The sequence below is a fragment of the Chrysemys picta genome, chromosome 11 (genome assembly GCF_011386835.1).
Source record: "Chrysemys picta bellii isolate R12L10 chromosome 11, ASM1138683v2, whole genome shotgun sequence".
NCBI classification, from domain to species: Eukaryota; Metazoa; Chordata; order Testudines; family Emydidae; genus Chrysemys; species Chrysemys picta.
This window is the reverse complement of record NC_088801.1, coordinates 33,696,217-33,720,567: the sequence shown is the minus strand read 5'-3', so window position 1 is coordinate 33,720,567 and position 24,351 is coordinate 33,696,217. Positions and strand designations below refer to the sequence as shown.

Here is a 24,351-nt window from a genome sequence, read left to right as displayed (position 1 = left end):
CACCCCACCTTGCATGAAAACACGGAGGTTCCAATTGTATCCAGAATCTCTACAAGAGCTGCCTGAGACCTCACAGCGAGAGATCAGTGGCACATTACTAGGAACGTTTTGCTCCCTAATCTTTTGCGGAAGTAATGTCACAGCACGAAGCAGACCTAGCCACAAAGTTTAGACTAGAATAGCAAATCATGCAAGTGGTTAAACAGCTCTAAGTGCTTTATATTGAAGATTACTCAGCCCACACTAAAATCAGCCACTCACTGAGCCAGGGATGGTCAGATTTTCAAGAACTCAACATCCTGAGCTTTTTTGAAAAACTGGCCCCACTAGTGGTTGTTAAGCCAAGCCCTGCTGACAATTCTGGCGATATAGTCAGTGGAATTGGAAACTGTTACAGAATAAGGAGATCTTGCTTATAGGAAAAATGCTAAGGTAAAGCCAGACTCAGCTCTGACATACACTGTGGTAAATCTAGAGTAATTATATAAGTGAATGAAGTTACCAGTACAGTGGCTTTACATTGGTGTAAACACACCAGATTTAGGTTGACTTTACACTGGTATCAGAAGTGGCTCTAGCTTTTTTGCCGCCCCAAGCACGGCAGGCAGGCTGCCTTCCTTCGATGGCATGCCTGCGGGAGGTCCACTGGTCCCGCGGCTTCGGCGTACCCACCGCCGAATTGCCACCGAAGCCGCGGACCTCCCGCAGGCATGCCGCCGAAGGCAGCCCGACTCCCACCCTTGCAGGGACCGGCAGGCCGCCCCCTGCGGCTTGCTGCCCCAGGCACACGCTTGAGTGCTGGTGCCTGTAGCCGCTGCTGACTGGTATAACAACAAAAGAACTTGGCCCAGACTCATAACTAGCATTTTGCAAAGCAGAAAACATTGGGCTGGTCTTTATTCACTAACAAGGATGCCCTTTGACTGATTTAAATTTTGTCTCATCAGCAAGAGCAGAGTAAAGTGAGTTTGCTGTATACACTGAGCGAAGTGGTAGTCTGCTATGAACAGTGACTTCTGTATACAAAAGATGGCCACTTCATTCTCACTGGAAGCAGGTTTGTCTGTCACATCTATGCACGTTACTCCAATTTTTGTTACTTTTTACACAGTAGTACTGTAAACAAAACAACTTTGAGCAATGTACAGTTTCTCATGCAGCAACACAATTAACTACATTTTACTGCCAGAGTTAAATTCTTCTCATTTACCTCCAAGCAAACCCCACTTAAAAAAAAAAAAAAAAAAAAAAAGTTGTGCAGATGTAACTGAAGGCAGAATTTGGCCTATTTAATTCACACTGAATCTTTGTGACCATGCACAATAGGAAAGAACCCAGCCTGGCTTTCTGATTCCAGGTAGAAGTTGTGGGGAGTCAGAGAAAATTCCCTTTTTTATTTGCAAGCTAAACAAAAGTGATCCAGATTTACTGAGACGTAAATAGACGTGAAATGCAGACATGCTACACTTAGGACTTTCCAGAAGTATGAATACTTTAAATGGATAGTTTCTTGCTGACCTAAAATAAGACTGTGTAGGATGTTCCTGGCCCATGATCACACCGATTTTGCATTTCCTTTATATACAAAAATTTCATTAGCAAAAACTAACATTTTCTTTAGATTTGTGTATATGCATGTATTTCATTTGACCCTCTAGGATCTGCTAATCAACTATGCCTATTTAGTGTATACTGATTTTTTTGAAAAAATTATGCCTGGAAAAAGGAAGCTACAAGAAAAATATTGTCTGTAAATATTTTAGTTTAATAAGGGCAAAGATAACATACAGAAATAAAATCCACTGTGGAATCATAAGTGATCATGACAAATTTTACTACTACTGTTCAAGAGGAGCACATCCTGGACCCTGTAATTGCATGAAAAACATTCTGGAGAAGTTGCTTTCCTCACTGTAGAGCTATGTGCGAGTAGAAGATGTAATTGTATTATTCTTATGAAAGTATTTGCTACTTGACTTTTCAATGCCCATTTGGGATGGTTTTGGATCATTAACCAACACAGTGTGGCTATGCTCTTTGTAATGGAAGTTAATTTAGTCCATCTAAGACTTCCCCTAGAATTGATTTGCCTCCCCTGTCATTTAAAATGTACTATAATTCCACTTTAATATAGAATTGTAAAGCTGGATTTTTAAAAATATATTTGGCAGACTTTTTAAACCTAGATGAAATGCATCATTTATAAACCATAGCCTCTCCTGTAACATAACAAGTTTTTGTACAACAAATGTATGGCAAGCTATTTGAATGCTTATTTCTTTAAAAAAAAAATCTCAAAGATGACTTGAAAAATTGTTCACTGTTTACAAATAAAAGTACGTGTACACAAATGAGTATATTCAGTATCTTTACAACATGAATACTTATTGGCAATAGGTCTAAACCTGCACAAAAATTGTTTACTTATTTCAGTCTTGAACAGCAGGATATGCAAATATTTAGTTCGATACAGATCTGAAAATTTACTTCCAATAGTTACTATAATGCAAATACAATTAAGAGGGATCTAAAAAGGTTGAATACATTTCAGTATCAAAAATATTCAGCAAAATCATTCTTAAATTGTTATGTTTAGTAGTATACTTGTGACACTATGGGAATAGGTGTAAGAAGCACAGAATTACATACGACACTGCTCATTGGCAAAATGTATACACGCGCGCACACAACAGAACTACAAGACTAAAAGTGTCTTGTTTGTCATGAGAAAAATATTTCCATAAATTCTTAACCACAGAGCACTCTCAATGCATCACAGTAAGTCTCCACTTCAAGCATGACATGAGCATAACTTCCAATTTAACCCCTGCTAAGGTTTGTTGTTGAAGGATTCAGAACCTAGAATGGCTGTGGATTACAAAATTTGGGACTGAACAAAACCAACAGAAGTTTGATGAGATGTAGAGTTGATCATGGTTGTGACCCACTCATTACTTCTCTGTTAGAAGCACTGCTGAAATATCCTAGCAAAATAAGGACCTGCTTGAGTAATCCCTTAAATCAGACACTTCTGTTCACTGGGTGATTTTCTTAAGAGAATTTTTTTTAATCTCAAAATGGAATAGGTTCACCAACTTGAGGGTCTACTGGGAGTCAATTTTTACAGAATAGGTGAGGGCTTGAAAGCTTTCAAACTGAAAGGAAAGTGAACTCTATGAAGACTCACAATAGTTCCTTGAAGATTTTTGTTTTGGCTTTCTGCATGTTGATTAGCAGAGAGGATCTCAACTATTACTCAACAAGCACTGTCCAATTCATAAATAAACCAAATAGAAGAACAATTTGTAACAGTCTGCCTCAGGAAAAAAAAAAATCTATTGCAATGAGTTTGGAGAGTTTTACGTAACAACTTGTATTAAGTTGTTTCTGGTGGAATATTGAACTAGTGTCACCAAGCAACTAGAATTCCTCAGAGTATGCCAGCTGAAACAATGTACTACCACTTTGATGGTCACATGCAATACTTAGATAAGATTAGATTAAAAAACAGGATGTCTGATATTCTGCTCATGTGTGCAGTCTAAATACATATAAAAATGAAATGGTCTATGCTTGCAACTGTTACAAGCAAAAAGTTTGTTTAGTCTTCATTAAGCTTGAGTGCATAACAATAGGGTACGTGTCTGGAATTATGCATGTACATATAAAGAGTATGCTTCTGAAAAATAACTAAAAATGAAAAAAAAATTTATTGCTCTTAACTGTGCACTAAAATCAAAACATTTATTCAAAGTGGATGTCTTAACAGGCAGAAAGATGGGGGAAGTCTGCTACAGTTTCAATTCACAGCAGGTTCAGTTAATTTCTTCTCAGCAGAAGACTTCACAGGTCGGAGTCTATATCCTTTAGCAGCTTTCCATCAGATTGCCATGGTGCACTGCAAAAACTAGAAGGGGAAAAAAAAAAGGTAGCTAACATTCAGCACACCACCACACTGGGAAATGAAAACAATTGGAAGACTACAAATTATCAGATCTAAAGAGTGCCGGAATTGTCTGTCTTGGTTTTGTCAGATTTTTTTGGGGTGGGGGGGGGGTTAAGAGAGGAGAACAATGAATACCTAGAAGAAACTGTGGGAACACAACTTGGGACTTGTCTACTGGATGAACAAATGCTTAGAAGTGTTCACAGAATTAGAAAGGAATAAAATTTAGAGATATTTATTTTGTTTTTAAATTTTCAGCATTAAAGACTTTCAAATTGCTAAATTTGTACTATTAATAACACATACACTATATAATGTCATGTATGCTTATGATGCTAAGTCAGTGCCATATAGGTAACAGATGACTGTTACAATCTAAGAGTCTGATCCTGCAAACACTTCCTACTGGATAGTAGTCCAATGAAGTCAATGGGCATACTCTCAGTAGTAATTACTACCCAGAGCCCATGAATAGACTACACAAAACATATTAAGCCCTCCGCTCTGTAAAGATAAGCATGTGCTTATCTTTAAACATGTGAGTAGTCCTACAGAGTTCATCCTGTGCTTAAATCTTTGAAGGATTAAGGCCTTGGATTACAGAGTGGCCATTACAGGGTGGCTGCTTTACAGGAGGGATGTTTTTAGTCATTTTTTGGAGGTGAAGGTACAGGAAAGTTAACATGAATGCAACCAAAGAGTTTATTATAAAAAACATTTCTGAGAAGACAAAGCATAATGGAAGATAAGATTTTAAAATCAAATTTAAACATGCAGATCTAGTCAGTCATTTGCAACAAAAATGTTTTCATACAGTCCTGACAAATTTGAGTATTTTAATCTGGAGATACTTACATCATCATATACAAAATTCACATATCCCTGTTGCATGTTGTCTCGTCTTCTGAAGAAATCTTAGAAAATAATAAAATAAGTAAATTGGAGCTTTGCAAAACTCCAAAGTATTTAATGTAGACACTAAATGTAAATTTGGTTGGCAGTATTACTTTGTCAAACATTTCTCGTTTTTTTCCCCCATGGCAAATTTGTCACTTTTGAACCAGTTTAACATTTCATACTTCTTTCCTTCCACATTCTATCTAAACTTACAGTAAAAAAGCAAAAATACTTTCTAGGTATCCTGAATACTGAACTATTACTCAAAACACTGAAGACAATTATTTACAAAATAAACTTTTAAAATGTAATCTTAGAATTGTAAGAGATTTAAGAACTTGAAGAATAATCTTTACACTGCAATTACAATTTTTAGATGAGGAAAAATTAGAACATAACACTCTGTACTGCATTTCTATTTCAAAAAATAGAAAACCCCATACATACCTGTCAATGCCCGTAATTTCACACAGCAAGCCACATAGTCATCAAAAAAGATTTTGCCATTCTTGCTATAACGTTTTACAATAGCAGTTAGTGTTTGAGGGCTTAATCTGTAACCTAAAAGACCAAAAATAGGAAGTTATAGCCTGTAATGTTGTCAGTTTTGCAACAGTTTGCTGGATAATCTTTGGAAAGTATGACTACTGAAATAATAATTGCTATACATCCTGTATTGCAGTCAATGCTGTTTATAGGGCACAGTGAAGAAGTATTCATATACAGCAGTGAAAAAGTTCAAGTTTTCTGACATTAGAACAGTTCCATTATACATTGTGTCCCCATCCTGAAATTCATCTGAAAGGACAACTCCAGACATTATCAGAAACAGTCAAGACATTTAATCTTTCACTTAAAGCAGAGATTAAGTAAATAAACATATTAAACAGAGATACTAATTCTGTGTAATCAAGTCACCCTTGACTTTTTTGCATGGTCTTAGCAAAAGTAGCCAGAGGCTGGCTTGTGGACATTTCTAACAAGGCCCAGCAAAAGGATGTTTAGCATCTACTGCCTGTTTGCCAGTTCACCTGCCAATTGCTTTATTTGGAACACACTCTGCACTAGTATTATTAGAGTGGTTTAACTGAACTCAGAGCCTTCTACAAGTAAGAAAGTGCAGCATGCTCTGACAGCATGACTCTCCACTGTACAAAGAGGAGTTTCTGTGCTTTAATGCTGTTTGACAGGTTGAAGAGAGGGGAAAAGTCAAACACAAAGGCAAATAAAGAAAAGATGAGCGGATTACAAAATCAGCCTGCCAGAACCATCGTGAACATGAAATTCTGCCTCTAGAAAAGTAGGTTCCTGTGCCTGATTGTTGCAGGAGCAACACGGGATGTTCTAGACCCCCTTTCATAACTTCAGAAAGTGTAAGAAGAGAGGGAAGAGAATTTTATTTAGGTATATAATGTTTTCCAAATTGCATACACTTTAAAAAGTAGTAGTTTTCAAGCAAGAGGCCAGAGACATCTCATGCAGGATTCAAGTCTCTAGCAAATTCAGCTTCCCTTGGCATTTATTCTTCCCGGCCTCCTGTCATTCAGAATCAAGCGTGGAGATGTCTATACTGCAATCTGAGCTGTGACAGGCCCATGCTAGCACTGCTAAAAACAGCAGCGTAGATCTGGCAACACAGGCTTTCCTATGGGTTAGGTTACATTGCTGAAGACCATGTCCCTACATCTACACTGTTACCTATGGTAATACTTGTGTGGGATGTCTACCTGAGCTGCAATCATACCCCCTAGTAGTGGAGTCAATGTCTACCTATGACTCAAGAGTAACTAGGAAGCTACTAACTTCCACCCACTACCTCTATTCAATAATTAACTTAGCAGCAGCTGCTAAAAGTTGCAGCCCAGAGACTTAAGGATAGTCTGTGCATATAAAATCCCATGCACAAAGTAACTATTGCTCCAAACACTTGCAGCACTTTGATCCACAAAAGCATTAGCCTCTCCCACTCAGAGGGAAATGGAACAGGCTGCCTATCCACCAATGTTCCAGAAATGCAGTTTAACAGAAAGCCTTTTTATGTCAGTGAAATGTCTGGTACTGGTTCCTGATTTACTATTGTTGGCTAGCAGCAGCTATGATCAAGATTTGTATAACTTTTTTACATTGGGGTATTCTAGATGAAGAGCAACTTTTAGTCACTAATCTTTAATGACCTACTATCAAAGGGGAAGCTCACAGGCTTGTGTACATCTGCCCTATAAGATGGTCTAGGTTCATCATAGTTTCTGTGTGTATCTTTATACACCTCTACCCCGATATGTCCTCGGGAGCCAAAAAATCTTACCGCATTATAGGTGAAACCGTGTTATATCGAACTTGCTTTGATCCGCCAGAGTCCGCAGCCCTGCCCCCCCCGGAGCACTGCTTTACCACGTTAAATCCAAATTCGTGTTATATCAGGTCGCATTTTATTGGGGTAGAGGTGTACTCTGCTGAAATGCTGTGCCCCCAGGACACATTTTGCCTCATTAGGAAGACATATGCCCATGACTCCTCCAGCGACAGAATATACTAAAGTCTTCCTTTCCCTCCTGTACCCCAAATTGATGCATTAGCCCTGTGTATGCCAATACCAAGAAGTGCTGCATCTAAAAACTTGTTATGAAAATTAACACTGTGTTCCATATTGAACATGGCATTTCCTGTCTCCTCCCAATCTTCAAGAATGTGTGTCCACATGACCAATCTTTCCTTCAGAAGATAGCTATATACAGCTCTCTATGAAGCTTATCGACACTATTTCTGGGCTAGCCAGAAAGGGAGGAATACTTAGTTGATAGTTTGGAGTTCCAGAAACGAAGCACGGTACCCGTACAACACTGCTGGCAAGTCCTATACTTTGACCCAATAGGTAGCAACACAATCCACTGCAACCTTCCATATTCTACATGCTGCATCCTTATAATTAAAGTAGTAATATATATTGCAATAAATAGAACAAACAGGAGGCTGCAGAAGTTTTTCAAATGCTATCTTACCCATAGCTGCAATGACTTGACCCAATTCATGAAGTTCCACGGTTCCACTTCGGTCTTGATCAATCATCATGAAATTTTGCTTCCAAGCATTAAGAGCTGCCCAGAGTTCTTTGAATTCATTAAATCCCATTTTTCCTGTATAATCTCTCTGATGTAGTTTTGTTAACAAAAATAACTTAATGCATTAAAATTAATAACTTAATAGGGCAACCAAATTACATATACTTTCAAGTCACATAAGGCACCTTGACTTCTAACCACCCTGACAACACTAATACAATCAATTACTGTGCAACATTAAAAATTAATGGAGCCCAAAGATAGTGTTCTAAAACATATTAGTTTAAAATGGTTCGAAATTCTAGTTTCTTCTCAGGATTATTAATTGGTTTAAACTGACTTTAAGATTACAGTATAGTCTAGATTTTCCCAAGGATACATCCATCAGGGAGATCATAATTCTGCAGGTTTCCAAACTGAATGCTGAAAAATAGTCAAAGATTGATTCAAAACTAGATTAATTTTACTGTTGTAATTTCTAGTAACCAGTGATGTTTCAGTCACAATAGTCAACACATGAATTAATTTGTTTTTGCAAGAGGTTTTGAAAGCTCACCAGGAAAAACAAAATCAAGTAGGAGATGGCTAAAAGGACATGAAGATATTTGCTTCTACATTACTAGTTATTTAAGCCATGGGTTAGATGTGGATAAAATGCAGGACAGATTGCTTTTTAGCATCTACTGAGCCAGGAACTGGTGACCCAACTCCTGTTCTTAATGGAGAGTATTAATTCAGTATCAGCCGGGAGAACAAGGATTAAACAGGCATGGAAACCAAGTTACCATCTCAACTCAGTATCTCAAGGTGAAGGCACATTTGGCAGGCCAGTATAGGAAAGCTTGCTCTACTACTAGGCTACGCATGTCAAATACACAGTAATACCTTAAGAACAGTAAGATTTGGTATTAAAATCATAACCTATAAAGCAAAGATACTTTATTTTGATTCCAGGAGTTATAAGGATTTAATAAAACAAAATAAGAGACTATTTTGCCTTCCGAATAAGCGTTTTGGAACATGTTGCACTCGAGATCCTACCTGGTCTCTAACCATATGCCATTTCATTCAAAGGTATTAAAAAGCATGGTACATGTCTTGGGAGGGGGATAAGCACCCACCAGAGCCCAGACCCTGTGGTTGCAACTGTTTTTATATTCTGTTGTGTAAGAGGGAAAGCGTGAAAGAAAGTAAAAATAAAGTGTACTGGAAACACTGTACAGATGAACTAGCACAAATGCTGATCTTCAGGATTGGCATTAGCAGGGCTGTACCATTTATTTAAGGTGCATAGAAAGGACATATGCCAGCACCAAGTGGAAATCTGTGATAAGGAAGGAAATGAAAGAGGTACACATGGGAGAGAGGGAATGCTCCTTGAAGAACAGAAATTCCAAAATATCATCCACAGATTAAAAAAGAAAGTGTACAGTAGCAACATTCAAAGTCTTACGAGAATAGGTCCCACTGATTCCAGACTGTGTTAAGCATCTCTGTAGTTCCTCTGCATCCACTTCACCATCCTGTAGAACAGAGTGCATAGGTTTATGGTCATGGACACTTATCAATACAAATTCATGCAAAAATGAAGTGCCAGTGAATAATCTAACTGAAGACAAACTAATTAGTTCATTATAACTAGGTAAAGATATTTAATACTTAAAAAATTAAAAACAAAACTACAGAATGGTGCCTCGTCTAAATCAAGAATCTGCAGCACTAAAGTTAAATAGAATTCCTTGCTTACAGCAATTACATGGAATCCTTCTATCTTAGCAACAGTAATTAAATGGAATCTTATCTTAGCAACAAATACCTATTTAAAATGAGCCTTCAGCAGTAATTGTTACAGTGACATTTTCTGATAATCAATATAGAATTTTCATAAAGTTGCAAACAATTCTATCAAATAATTGGTTAAGACGTTTTCTGCACTTATTTCTATTTTGTTCATGATTTTAATGAGAGCCTTCTAGAGTATCAGAGCCTCCATTTTGAAACAAATTATTAAAAAGGTCCTTTTCTTTTGCCCATCACATGTCAAGGGTCCCCCGAAGTTTTGCTGCTGTTCCTTTGGTTGATGTATACAATAAAACTGACATTTTGACCATTTTGTGGTCAAAGAACCTATGATGCTATTAAGAGCAGGGATGTTATTCCCAGTGTGCTGGCTAAATTTCAATTTGTGTAGTTATATTCTAACTACCGAAATCTTTCTATAGTTCAGTGGATACATATTCCTCACTTACTGTGCTAAACTATTGTACTGTGTGGCTGTGCAGTTTTAAACAGCTTGCAGATGTTTCTCTTTTTAGAAGAATGCGAACTCTTCAAACTGAAAAGGAAAAAAAAAAAGCTGCCATGTTCCACACCGAAGGCGGTGATAGCTACATTTTAGTAACGGGTCAAGTTATTCCAGAATCAATATAGTCGATTGTGCTGCACAGTGCTTTAGAATCCTTCAGGTTGAAAAGCAATAAAGAGGGATATGATGCTGTCTGATGACTGACTGTTGAACATAAAGGACATCTGACTATACTAGATGTGCTTTTTCTGTCAGCCAAGTATCACTGTGTCTGTTACCTCGTGTTCCTCTGCTCTGTTCCTAGCATCCTGTTCTCTCAGCATCTCCACAGAGCACTTCAAAAGAAGGATATTAAAATAACCGAAAAGCTTGCTTATTTCACTGCCAGTACTGATTATAGCTGAAGTAGAACGATGCAGATAAGAGCAACATAAAAAGGTGAATCTGAAAGCTAAACATCCCATATAGACATGTACAGATCAGCCCTCTGAACACCCAAGACCAAAAGGTAACAAGCTCTCAAAACCTCCACATTTGATCCTATAAAAAGGATTCTCCAAGAACCAAGTTCTCAAGAAGCAAGTGAGTGTAACAGGAAAATCATCTTCCTTGGAAAAACAACAACAACAAAACACATGACAAAGGACTTTAAACAAGATTCTCTAGGCTTCACTGACAGCTTTGTAGAAAGGTCTAATCAGCTGGGCTTCCGCTCTCTCTTGGAACTAGAAACTATAGCAGCAAGCTAAGTTTTGTGGCTAGTTAGTAAGTATAAATAGCTGACACACTGAGCAGATCTGGTATCGGGTGGAATGACATCTCTATGAAAGGACAAGCAGCACTTTACACTGTATTTAGGTATACACTCTAAGTAACTTTTGGAAGAGCCATGTTACAGTTCTAGGATATTATGATTGGCCAACATAAACAGTTAAATAAGGAAATCCAGCATACAAGTCAAATTATTTTACTGCTACTGTATCTTACACTAAAATGCTAAAATTTGGTTTTTATAAAACAAATAAAATTAAACATGAGCTGTAAAATAGGAAGAACCAATTTTTGGTGAGCTTGTCCCATGAATAGATAGAAGTTAAATGTGAGAGAAAATATTTTAAGACCCATTTTTCTTGTTCCTTGCCCTGCCATTCTTTATACTGCCTTAAGGGTAAAGCCATGAGGATAGCGCATTCAGAGGAACTCCCCAGAAACAAAGCAAAATTAGCCCATCCTGGTAAGATTCATCTTGTTCCTGCTTATATCATTGGATTTCATGCAGGAGCAGAGGTGACACTGTCATCTTGAAGGGAGTAGGAAAAGAAAAAGGTGTTCTGTTTGCAGCTCTCCATGGAGGACTGAATTTCACCCATCACTGTGTTACAGCAGGGGCTAGTAACACTGTGTAGACTACACACAATCACATGCTCTTCATCAATCCACATCTGCCTGACTGAGGAGCAACACTGGCAGGCTCTAAAGTAAAAGTGATCAGCTCTATTAAGCTGCAAGAATCTCCACAGTATGGAGCCTTTATCCTCAAATAGGAAAAAGGACATTTTTCAATGGGTAAGCTCACACAAAAAAAAAAGAAGGGTGAAGAAAAAGAAGGGAACTGAATAGCTTAAATTTTAGTGAGGTGAATATTATATTTCTGAATCTCATTTACTAGTCATATCAATAGTACAATGAAAGTCAGAAATACAATTTTCCCCTTTTGCCCTCCACCCAAAAAGCAATTCAATCCCCATGTTTCTGAATTTCTACCTGCTCAGTTCTTTGAGAGTCAAGGCCAGCGCTTCCATCACCCCACTGGTCTTGCTACATGGTAGATGACAGATTGTGGTTATGTGCCTCGTACTTCAGGAGTGAATGTGTATTCCCCCTACAAAAAACTAAGTTTACTATAGTATTATACTTGAGAATTTAAAAAAAAATAAGTAAAAGGAAAAACCCCTCTAAAAGTCAGCAAGAGCTCAGTTAAGATTCCAAAAGGAGCTCACAAAAACTAACTCAGCTCCTTACCCACACGTCTTACAATAAGGGCTTTTGTTACATAGTTACACAAATACACATGCATGCAAGGAAGAGAGACCAATATGTTTCAAGGTTTGTCATATTGCAAAGCATACTGCACTTAGAACAGAGATATGGAAAAGAGTGGACAACAGAAGACCTTTGTTAACTGTAATCTACTTTTACTTACAGATGTAAATTTCCTGAAGATAAATTTGGAATAGAATTGATTTTGACAGCAAAGACAATGCAGGTTTGAAGCTACAAATTTTCTCACTATTCCTTGGTAGACAACAGTGAATGAACCAAGCTATTTCTGAGTTATCAGACACAGACAACAAATAGGAACATGCTAAATCTGTTGAGTTCCATAGCTCAAAACCAGCTCATCCAATAGTCATGAAACTGGAGACCACACTTTTAGGCCGATACTAACCAGGAGACACTTCCACTGAAACACATTTGAGAAAATTAGAATGTGAAAAAATAGGGAATGGAATGGCTCCTGCAAACTTAGCTAGGAGTTATTCAGGATTTCGTAATAAAGCATGCTATCAGAAGGAAAACAGGTGGCTTGCACGTAGCTCAACCAGGTTCCAACACACATCCATCAACCTCTCTATTTTGGAGTTTGTCCACTCTGATAAGGGACTATGTGAAACTGCGTCTTTCACTAAGTGTGATCTTCGTCTCCTCTGAGGCAGTCAAGCTCACCTCATGCATGTTATGCCTATAAACCAAAGTCTTGATTTAATCTAGCTTTGAATTCACTCTAACATGCTGGAGGACACTAATCCTACCGATGAGCTTGGCTGACAAAACAAGAAATGATCTTTAGCAAAAGTTATTTATGGAGACAGATTCCTGAAAGGTAGAAAGAAATCTTTTACACTAAAAGTTTGAAATAATTTCAGCTTTGGACAGGGCCGGCTCCAGGGTTTTGGCCGCCCCAAGCAGCCAAAACAAAAAATAAAACAAAAAAAGACGCGATTGCGATCTGCGGCGGCAATTCAGCGGGAGGTCCTTCACTCCCAGGCGGAGTGAGGGACTGTCCACCGAATTGCCGCCAAATACCTTGAGAAGCTGGTGCCTGGAGCCGGCCTTGGCTTTGGACAAACATTTCCTTTGCCTAGTTCAATTTCATATGAGCATCAGGATAAAGGGAAACCCACAATTTTGGGAATGGCAGAGTTTTAATTCTGAGTTTTTCCTCAGCTGCCAGTCCAATTAACTGTATAACTAAACTGGTAACTGAAAAAAACCATACAATGTCCACTCTAAAATTAAGCAATGACCTTTTCTCCCCCACTCTTTAGGTTGCGTGCATTTCTTTTGTGTAGCAGGCACTTATCTTACAGTGATACTGTGTAAGAGCCTATACAGAAGAGAGGAATATTCAGTCCCTCTTTCTATTTCTCCACTTTTAGGGGAGAAGACACGAGCACACAGTCATATCCAATTTTTTTTTTTTTTTTTTAAACCTTTTCGTTTCTTCCCTTCACCACCACCACCACCACAATTACTCACTGAGGAGTCAGATGCAGATGCTTCTCCTACTCTGTTTATGCCTCATCACATTCTCCCCCACCTTTTTGGGCCTCTGCCTTGAATCATGTCTCGTACCTCTGGAACAGTGTGAAACTCATAGAATCGTAACTCGTGTTACTGCTGCTCCTGCTGAAGACATGCTATGGGTTGAATCCTGCTCTCACAAAAGTAAATGGCAAAACTATCATCTCTCTATAATGGCTATTATAAAGTCACAAGCTATGCATTTAGACCCCAATCCTGCACCTGGATCTGTGTAGGTATGGATCCCTATGCCTGAGCAAAACTGCTAATAATTCCAGGAGAGCGAAATGGAAAAGGCCTTTCTGAGCAATACCTAGAGTGGTTTAAAAGGATAAAAAATTTATTTTTTTTAAATTCAGATTTTTTTTAAAAGTATTTAAAATGATGACAACTTACATTAAGGTCTAAATGTACTATAAGTTATTAATCATTTCAATTAAATTAATATTGTGAAGTTTTAAAAACAGTCAAACTAACCACTGATCTGATGAAAGCCACTAGCTTAGCACCTGCAACCAGATTTAGCATTTGAAGAAACTCAGCTTTTGACACCAGTAGTCTCCACCGAGAATATTTTCTTCATTTTAGCTTATTCAACTAGTTCAGTTCAATGACTAGTTCATTCAAAATTAAGAAACCAATTAGGAGTTGAAAAAGCAATCAAGCTTATTTTCCTCTTCCAATCTATGAATAAAAACTAGGTGTGAGGACGAGTTCTACTAGAGTAGAACCTCAGAGTTACAAGCACTTCAGGAATGGAGGTTGTCATAACTCTGACATGTTCGTAACTCAGAAAAAAATATTATGGTTGTTCAAGTTTACAACTTAACATTGACTTAATACAGCTTTAAAACTTTATTATGCAGAAGAAAAAAGGTTGTTTTTCCTTTTCCCCCCTGTAGTTCACATTTAGCACAGTACTGTACTAGATTTGCTTTTTGGTCTCTGCTGCTGCCTGACTGCATACTTCCAGTTCCAAATGAGGTGTGTCATTAACTGGTCAGTTTGTAACCCTGAGGTTCTACTGTAGTTCTAAAATCTTGAAGGACATGGTGACCAAAAACAATCACTTCAATTCACCAAGGATAATACTTCCTAGTTTTAAATGCAAACTGTTTTGATAAAGTTTTTCCCTTATGTATCCAGCACATTTAAGGTTCAGTTTTACTGAACTAGTCAAGCAATTTTACATATTTTTGGACATAATTGAATTCCAATTTCCATCCAAATACAGCTGGACACATTACTAGTAAATAAGAAATACATCATTCACCATTTTTAACATAAAAGTGTAAAGTTAGGAATATGAATGTATGTTAAGCTACATAATTGCTTAAATCCTCCTGGTCAGCAAAAGAGTATCAAATTTAGTGTAATGGCTATATTTAAGTGCAAATCAACATGTTTTAATGGCTACCAACCAATGAGAATCAAAAATTTCTTTAGGAAGATAACCATAAAAAGCACAATTGCAAAACAAGATTACCATTGATGTAAATCAAGGTTTCCTGCTTGCTGATTTAAATCAATCCACCTGGTTATACCAGATCATATCAGTCCTAGTACTAATCCAATGACCAGACAGAAAGTGAGTTTTAGTTTACTGTTCCTAGCAGCACCAATTTATGTTGCATGCCCCAACCAGTCAAACAGTTCAGACAGGTTTGCAATTCAGAGGTAAACATGTGGGTACTTCTGGCCTGTAATCACTGAAACTGAATGTTTTTGCAAAGGAAGTCATGAGTGTCCTAGTTGAGGCAATTTAATTATGAAGTCTTAATATGCCTTTGCTAATACCTTTTGGATACGTTTTATCCTCTTAGAAAATGTCATGTCTTAAGCATGTTTGAGAAGGAAGAAAACCAACGGTGATCAAGTATTGCTCAGGGATCACATACAGCTACACAGCAGTTAATATAATTTGGACCCTTTACTCAGGAATGCATTAAAAATGTCTGTGTTGCTCTAAGCGCTGCAGCTATTTCACAGTGTATCCATCTGCTCCTGCTTCCACAGGTTAGTAGGGACAAAGGCAGGATATGACTCATCACAAAACAGAAAAAGTGGTGTTCTGCACCAAAAAAGAAATAAAGGATAAAAGATGATTAGGCAAGCAGAGTCAAGGCAGCACAATGCATCTTAAAGCAGAAGTCAATAGACAGTCTGAGGTTCACAGCCTCAATCTGTAATGACTGTGTGACTTATGCCAGACAGGGGGGCAGTGGGGTGGGAGAGGAGATAAAAAACAAAACAAACAAACAAACAAAGCAGCTCCTGTAATCTAGAAGAGAAGATTACTCACCTGGAACTGGAGATCTTCAAATACATTGCCTCTGCAGATCCACGTTCTTAGGAATGTGCATGTTGGCAGCACAAATCCCAAACCATCTAGTGAACAGTAACCTGTGGGGCCATGCACATGCCCTCTGTGAATCCTTGTCAGCCCCCTTTCCCTCCCTTCCTCCCCCCACATTTTTCCCCCAGATCACACCAAGAAACTTCCCGGTTCTTATTCCTTACATCACTTGATCATAGGTTGTGCTGTTGCTGCCATTCCCATTACAGAAACATAATGCAGATTGGGACATGGTATCTATTTTCACTCCAACCCAATACAATCGTCATGTGTACATTATTCTCAGTGTTTAATACCCTTATTTTATACTACACCTCTACCCAGACATAACACGACCGGATATAACATGGTAAGGCAGCGGTCGGGGGGGAGGGAAAGAGGAGGAGGACTGGGCTGCACAGTCCAGCGGATCAAAGCAAGTTAGATATAATGCGGTTTCACCTATAACGTGGCAAGATTTTTTGGCTCCCGAGGACAGCGTTATATCAGGGTAGAGGTATATATAGCTCTTCAAAGCCATTCAGTAGCATGCTGGCACAATAAGCAAGTTAAAAAAACGTGACTAGATTCTTCTACCCTCCATCACTATCTTACCAAAACATACTATGCAATCCTGTATCAATAAGAGATACTGTTTGGATAGCAATATGTGACTGAGGAACTTAAATATCAGATTTAGGACCTCAGGTTAAAAGAAGCACTTTAAAATGGATGCTGCCTGAATTGTATTAAAGACCCAAGTCCCTTGGGATTTTACTTTTAGATGCCATGTTCTTGCACTGTCTTTCCCTTTCTGCTTTGTCCTGTATGAAAGCACCAAAATTAGTTTCATGAGAATCCTGGTTTGTTCTCAGACCCCACTTGAACAGGATTTTAGTGTTTCCCTTTACTACCTGCATAAAAAACTGTGGCACAATACTATGAAAGTGCCCTGGAGAGAGAGAGAGAGAAAAAGAGGGAGAGAGAGATTGAGGAAGACCATCACCTTCACTTCAGTAGGCAGTGAAAACATGAATATGGAATATTTATAGGTCTACCTAAATTTTTATCTTTATTAATAGAGTAATAAGACTACACCAAGTCTGCAAAGGTTTAACAGGCTCTTATTATTATTTTGGGGGTTGGGGGACACAGTAATTGGTTCTTCCTTTAGGCAATCACAGGTATTTTTGAAGATGTCTATATTTCAAGCATGTAAAACTGTAAAGTTTGTTCTTCAGGTTAAGAAAGTATTACTGAAGGATGAAAGCTTGTTTACAGCTCACCACTGACATTAGGCTTTATACTATTAGTCACAAACACTGTTCAATTAACTGAGGAGAGGGGACATCAAACTCAAATGCCAGTTTTAGTTACCATTATTGTTAAACACAATCCAATTTTACTGGTGAGACACAATTCTTGAGAGCTTTAATAATATTGTACTGAGCAAGCTAAGTGTTCTTTCACAGAAAAAAGCAGACTTTGCTGGGTAAACTCATAAGGCTTACTTAATTACATGACATATACTACTGTACCTGTCCAGCGATAGCAGCGAAGTAAGTCCACATAGGGTCAGCAGCAGCAGAGTAAGTACCAGAATATGCAGAATATCCAGAGTATCCTCCATGAGGCATATTTGGTACTGCTCCTGGCATTGGCTGTCCCACTGTCATTTGCATTCCTGGCATCTGACCACTGTAACCTCCATACTTTTGTGAAAAAGAGAAATATTTCAGTGTCTTCACCAGCTCAATCTATAGTAACAGACTTCCACTTACAAACAAATGCACTTTTATTTAAATGCCCATTACACAGACTAATTCAAATAACTATACCACTTCAAATTGATCGGTCATATATCCAAACACTGGCACCACATTATCTGCCCCCCCCCCTTTTTTTTTTTAAAGAAGTTACGTATGCTGTGATCACACAACACTTTCTAATTCAGAGTTTTTAGAATAGTTCTAAAATGAATACACCTCTACCCTGATATAACGCGGTCCTCAGGAGACAAAAAAAAAAACCATTTCACTGCATTATAGGTGAGACCGCGTTATATCAAACTTGCTTTGGCGTTCCTTGCTCCCTGACCGCCGCCTCCAGAGACCCCTGTCCCTAATCACCCCCAGGACCCCACCCCCTACCCAACCCCCCTGCTCCCTGACTGCTCCAACCCCTATCCACAGCCTCCGCCCCCTGACAGGCACTCACCAGCAGTGGCGGGAAGCGGAGCAACGTGGCCCCAGCCCGTTCCACTCCGCCACCTCCCAGCCGTGGCACTCCGCTTCCCACCGCCGGTGAGTGCAGGGTGGTTGGGGAAAGGATGCCCCACATACTCACCTGTGGCAGGAAGCGGAGTGCCGCAGCTGGGAGCTGGTGGAGTAGAGCGGACTGCTCTGCTTCTCACTGCCGGTGAGTGCGAGGAGGTTGGGAAAAGGACGCCCTCCGCACTCACCTGTGGCGGGAAGCAGAGCAATGCAGCCCCAGCCCGCTCCACTACGCCACCTCCCAGCCACGGCACTCCGCTTCCTGCCGCCAGTGAATGCGGGGAGATCTGGGAAAGGACGCCTCCCGTACTCACCTGTGGCGGGAAGCGGAGCACTGTGGCTGGGAGCAGACAGAGTAGAGCAGGCTGGGGCAGGGCTGCTCCGCTTCTCGCCGCCGGTAACTGCGAGGAGGTTGGGGGAAATGTGGCCCCAGCCCACTCCGCTTTCCTTGCCCCAGCCGTGTCGCTGGGGGGCGGGGGGGGGTGTGGTTGGGGAAAGGTCCCGCACTCACCTGTGGCGGGAAATGGAGTGCCGCGGCTGGCAGCTGGCGGTGTGGAGTAGGGTGGAGCTGAGCTGCTCCGCTTCTGCTGCTGAGTGTGGGGGGAATCCCTTCCCCCAAGCCCCCTCCCCCAAGCCACACTGCTGGGACCAGGGAAGCGGAGCAGGCTGCTCCCGGCCCCCTGCTAATCCCCCGGGCCACTCTGGGACTGCAGGGCCCCCAAATCCCCCCCGCTCCTAGACCCAGGGGGTGGGGGGCCCCCTGACCTCTCCCGAGACCCTCTGCCCCTTTTCCAACCCCTTGGCCCCGGCCCAGCCTGGCCCCCTTAACACACTGCTCAAAGCGGCAGGGCAGAGTTTTACCACGTTGTATGTGAACCCGTGTTATATCGGGTCACGTTATATTGGGGTAGAGGTGTACTTTACTACATGATTGCAAAAGAATAAATTGCACTACCAAAGAAATGTTATATGAGCAATTAAATTATTTTCCAAAAAGAAATGGCGGTTGTTAGTGGTTCTCTTTTAAATGGAGGTATAAAACAGAGAATATGGACACGTTTTTGCAGAATTTAGTAACTAATTCTGTTTGGATAAAGTCTAACCATCTAATCCTACCTGCAGTTTCCATTAATTATATTATATTCTTCACTCCTGTGCTAAACTGTTTAGTTATTTAAATCAGTCATACAGACTGTTTCAGCAGTCTTGACAGGTTGAGCAGAGAAACTGTACTGTGATGTTGAAATGGGTGGGCCTTCAACTACTAAAATAATGCTTAGAAGTGATTTTTATTTGTATATAGCAGAGGACCTCATCCTCCAATAAGCACTTATTTTTATCAGTACCATAAGGACAACCTTCAAAATTTGAAGGTTTTCTTTCCCCTGACTCTGACTTATTAAAAAGTGGGAGGAAAAATATAATGAACATGCTAATTGCCTTTTGCTCATCAACAGAAACTGAAAGGATTTTCCAAAATAATTCAGCACCAGATCAGACACAAATGCCAGTGCCAAGGCAACTAGTGTGTGAGAGATAGGAGACAGAACTGGAAGCTGAACCATAGCTCTACTGAGAAGGGAATGAAACCAACTCTGCACATTGATGCTTCAACAGAAAGCTCTAGAATAAAAATAGAAGACTCTGCAGAGGCAGCTGCCAATATTGGATACTTCTTTAAAAGGCAGCTTAGAATGGCCCCAAAGAATCCATCCTCTGTATAATATTTCAAAAGTAGTATCAGATCCAAGAAAGCAGTGAGGGTACCCTAGCCTTCAGAATCCCAAGAAGTAGATCGCGTAGCTATAGTACTACCTGTGTTCCAGTATTAAAAATGAATACTTTTCAATGTAGCTTTAAGGAAGCAGAAATGGTCTCAGGGGACAAATGCTCCAGGGGAAGATGGGACCCATGTAGCTACTCTTGTCTAAGTAAAGCTGAAAGAAGACAGCGGAGCGCCTAGTTACACCTGAGCCAATCTGTGCAGCTGAGACTTGTTTTATAGTTAAGGAATTACTGAAGGACAATCTCAGAGGAGCAACCTGGAAGTCTCCATAGACAGCCTGTTTTCAAAGTTGATAAATATCTGGGCTATGGATCCTGACTGATCAAACTTCGTATTTGCTTAATTTGATTAGCGGAGAACATTTTAGTAGGTCAAGGCACTGCGTTTATTTTCCTTCTGCTGTGCCACAGTTATAAATACAAGAATAGTGTCTCTTACCTAGAAGAAGAAATTGTATTATTGAGGACTGGATGCTAGTTAGCTACAAGTGACCTGTGCTGCTATGAAGTGAGAAGTGCCTTACAGTGGTGCCCGCAGCTGTACACATTATGCATGGTGCACACCGCTGCGGTAGCAAGGAGGAACAGGCATAGCTGCTACTTTATTGCCTACTTAGGTTTAGTTCTGCTGATCCTCTGCTGTGACACAGGGATGGAAAGGCCAAAATTAAGTGATTGGTGCTGCGACTCCCATGCATCATGTCATAATGCCACTCATTCAATCTTGGTCCCACTCCCTCATCATACCAGCGGGGCTGTGGAACCAAGCCTGAGTGGACAGCTCCTGCACCAGAGCTACTGGCAGGGGCATGCCTTGCCCCACTTCCAGCTGCTCCTGTCCCATCTCAGGAATGGGGAAGGGCACTGCACCAGGCTGGAAAGTGGGGGCAGAGCATGGTGTGGTCTCAGCAGGTCAGGCACTGGGGTCAGCAGAGGGAATGGCATCACAGGTTTATAGCACACACCACGGGAAAAACTACTGAGCACACTACAAACTCACAGAAGTGGCTCCATATTTGTACAGGGCCATTTTGTAACTGGGTGTGCCTCCTGTTGCAACATCACCACTCTCCGTGGTGGTTTGTGAGGACAGTTCAGGCTCCATGATTATTCCAGCCCAAGACCAACTAGGACCGTCAGAAAGGCACTCCGTGCCAGAGCAGTCTGTGGCGATGGCCACGAGAAACGGAAGTCCCAACTGCTTCCCAGGATAATTTGGACTGCATTTAAAGAGCGGTGACGCAAAGGTTAGAAGCGCCGCAATCCCAGTTCTCCTTCTCCGCCAACTACTCACTGAAACTGGCTCTGCTTGTTCTGAAAGAGCCAAATTTTCTGTGTTTCACACCAGGGCCCCGGCCAGCACTCGAGCACTGACTTCATTCTCTTGACCCCTCCCGCGTGCTCCACGCCACGAGTGGGTGCGAGCTGCCGCTCTAGGCAATCCCCCTACCTGGCTTCCCGTGCCACCGCTAGGGCCGCCGCAAGAGGCCCAGGGCCGCGCCTGCCGGGGCCTACCCGCGGCGGCTGCTCACTACCGGGAAGTGCACGAACGGGTGACGAGAGCCCCCTCGGGCGCCCCCCACATCCCTCCCACACAGGCGGCCCCCAGCACCGCTGGGAGCCTGCCACGCCCGGCCGCCGGGGCGGGGCCTGCCCGTCACGGCTCGAGCGATCGCTCCCTCCCACGCCTGCTGCGCCCGCCCAACCCCACGGCAGCCCCGAGGAGCTGCTGGTCCCGCCGGCCCTGGTGGGCTGGGAGGGCCCAGCCCAGCTCAGGCCTTTGTCCCGTGCGGAAGCGCAAGGCCCCCAGGCGGCAGGGCCTCACTCCGCCCTCTCCCCGCGGAGCCCGCAAGGGGCGACGTCGGGGCTTTGTTCAGGCCGCGGGCGCCGGGCCCCGCGTCGCAGCTACTCACCGCTCCGAACCCCGGGTAGGCCATGGCGGAGACACGGGCCGAGCCGCTACCGTCACAGTTCACAGCCCGGGAACCTGCTGCCGCTGCTACGCCGCCGACTCACCCCGCCCGATCGCGGAAGCTCGGAGGAGCCAGAGCCTCCGAGCCCAGCCATTGGCTGGCGGGCTCCCCGCCCCCTCGCCGTCAGGCCGCGTGAGGGCGGGGCGCAACTCCCCTCCCCCCAGTTTGTGCAGGGCCGGCGGCAGGAAGCGAGCGAAAGGACACGTGTGGGGAGGGGGGAAGGCGTTGATAAGGAGGAGAGGGGCGGTGTGTGGGGGAGGGCTTCTCTCTCAGTTGTTATATTGCAGACACTAACGAAGTGAAACTGGAGCCAGGGCAGAATCCCGCTCTGGCTGCGTAGAGCAGGCAGGCCGCTGAGCCACTGCGCTAGTGTCAGTCCCGGCAGAGGGAGAGGGAGAGGCTGCGCTGGGGGATTTGTAAGGTGGGTCGCAACAGCAGCAATGGTTTTTTGATTGGTACTTAAACAAGGGCGGGTGATCTGTTACCCTCTTGTGCGGAGATGCTATTGGAAGCATTGGGGTCTAAAACCCTCAATTTCAAAATCAAAGGTTGGGCTGGAAATGTTTTCCCTTCTGTTATTTCAAATATGATCGTTACTGAAGCCAAGAGAGAAAACAAAATATTATTCTTCTGAATTTAATTTTTGCATGTGACAGCACTTTGTACTTAGTCAGAGGCCCCGCTGTTTATGTTGGCCTTTCAACCAGTAATAGGGAAGAGGAATAATATTTTTTTTAAAACATGGAAATGTGTTTCTACAACCATAAAAACTGACTGGGGGATTCAGGGACTTGTTTAGCAACTGAGACTATTTAACTTTTTTTAACTGACTTGATTTCAGGTGTCCTTTAATGTTTGTAAACACTTTGAACCCTTACAAGTAGATGTATATTTTACACGTCAAATACTCTGGGCCTAATTCTCCACAGCTCTACACATTGCATAGTCACTATCTGCAAAATAGGCATAAGGCCTAGTCTAAATATACAAGTTGTGCCAATGTAATTCCTTACTCTGCCGCACTTCCCAGCCTGTGCAAAAGGATGCACTTAATTGTGCAAATCCCCACCATAACTTCTCCCTGCTGTGGATTTCCCTACACCCAACTGGGGCCTTGCCCTATTGACCTGGAGCAGTCTTGGATGGCAGGCTTTCTTATTGCCATTGCCATCACTTCTCAGCTCTGAAAGCAGGTCTCACTCTACTGTTATGGCAAGGTAAGTCGGGCAAGCTTGGCACACCAATGTGGAATGTGGCCTTTCAGGTCCTGACATTCAGCAGCCACTGCTGATTGTCCCAGGTCTCTATAATGATTCAGCTCTTTTTGTACTGAGTGCAACTGCTCTGAAAATAGATCAAACACAAATTCCTAAACAGCTTCAAAACATGGAGTTCTCCTCAGACGATTCCTTCCACCTCCAAATTCATTTAGTCAGCACTTCTGGATCAGTCAGTGAGAATTCTGTCCAGTATAACAGGATCTGCTTTCTTGTCACAATAATGAGGTACTGCATTCCTCTGTGCTTAGGGTTGTGAGCTGTTTGGAAAGGGAATGGGGACCAGCTGAGTTCTGGGATATGGTGGAAAAAATAATAGGTGATTGACCACAATTCACTCAGATGCCAGCAGATATCCTACAATATACCATGAAAAAGAGATCCATTTTGCCCTTACCAAGCAGGAGTGATGTTCTTTAATTTTCTTGATTTTTTTTTTCTTGGGGATTATGCACCTGAATCAATAGATGGAATTACACAATAGAGAGAAAGTTCGCAGGGAGGGAAATTAAACAATTTATACATTTACAAGTTTCTCAAGAGAAAGATGTCATGAAGAAAAATGAAAATTTGTGGGAAAGGGAGAGTGAAGAGCTTTAGAATCTCATGAGGAAAAGGGAAAATTGACAAAAAGGAAATGGGCAAAGTGAAATGAAAGCAAAATACTGAATAAGGGAAAGAGAAATAGAAAATGGATCATGATCAAAGAAAAGACACAAAGCACTAGATGTGTGTACTTTTGAAGATTTTTGCTGTAGTGCAAATTTTTTTAGACCAACAGAAGGTCAAGTCATTAGCACAGTTTTCCTGCCCATGTAGGATGCATAGATTGGAACAGAGATCCTGAGGGGCTAAATGGAGGGGAGACTGGGAGTGTCATAGAGTTTAAGGCTCAAAGAGACCACCAGATCACTAA

General features: G+C 41.5%; 2 protein-coding genes across 8 annotated transcripts in view; one reads left to right on the top strand and one right to left on the bottom strand.

The window, feature by feature from the left end:
- Window positions 1–1,744: 1,744 nt before the first annotated feature.
- Window positions 1,745–22,329, bottom strand: GCA (grancalcin). Of its 7 annotated transcripts, none has more exons than XM_005290357.4 (9): window positions 22,099–22,280; window positions 17,666–17,839; window positions 10,486–10,542; window positions 9,356–9,425; window positions 8,282–8,325; window positions 7,843–7,990; window positions 5,291–5,404; window positions 4,802–4,860; window positions 1,745–3,907 (listed from the first exon to the last, which is right to left on the bottom strand). In XM_005290357.4, the coding sequence occupies exons 1-9, from the start codon at window positions 22,120–22,122 to the stop codon at window positions 3,881–3,883; spliced, it is 717 nt and encodes a 238-aa protein (XP_005290414.1). In that variant the 5' UTR covers window positions 22,123–22,280; the 3' UTR covers window positions 1,745–3,880. The 7 variants fall into 7 exon arrangements, with proteins under 7 accessions (XP_005290414.1, XP_042716728.1, XP_005290413.2 ...); XM_042860794.2 differs by lacking the exon at window positions 22,099–22,280 and adding an exon at window positions 21,636–21,751; XM_005290356.5 differs by lacking the exon at window positions 22,099–22,280 and adding an exon at window positions 21,186–21,494.
- IFIH1 (interferon induced with helicase C domain 1) overlaps window positions 22,330–24,351 on the top strand; it is a 52,371-nt gene continuing 50,349 nt past the window's right edge. Inside the window, exon 1 of the mRNA XM_042860793.2 lies at window positions 22,330–22,579. The gene's annotated coding sequence lies outside the window, so the exon portion shown is untranslated. The remainder of the gene's footprint in view (window positions 22,580–24,351) is intronic.

Bases quoted from the DNA above. Each gene is read 5' to 3' on its own strand.
- GCA (XM_005290356.5), bottom strand. From the start codon at position 21,290: ATGGAGCCTGAACTGTCCTCACAAACCACCACGGAGAGTGGTGATGTT. The intron at 10,543-17,665 runs GTACAGTAGTAT...CTTCTTTTGAAG, and splicing joins TCGCTGCTATCGCTGGACAG to TGCTCTGTGGAGATGCTGAG. The intron at 7,991-8,281 runs GTATCCTTGGGA...AAACTACATCAG, and splicing joins TTATGATCTCCCTGATGGAT to AGAGATTATACAGGAAAAAT.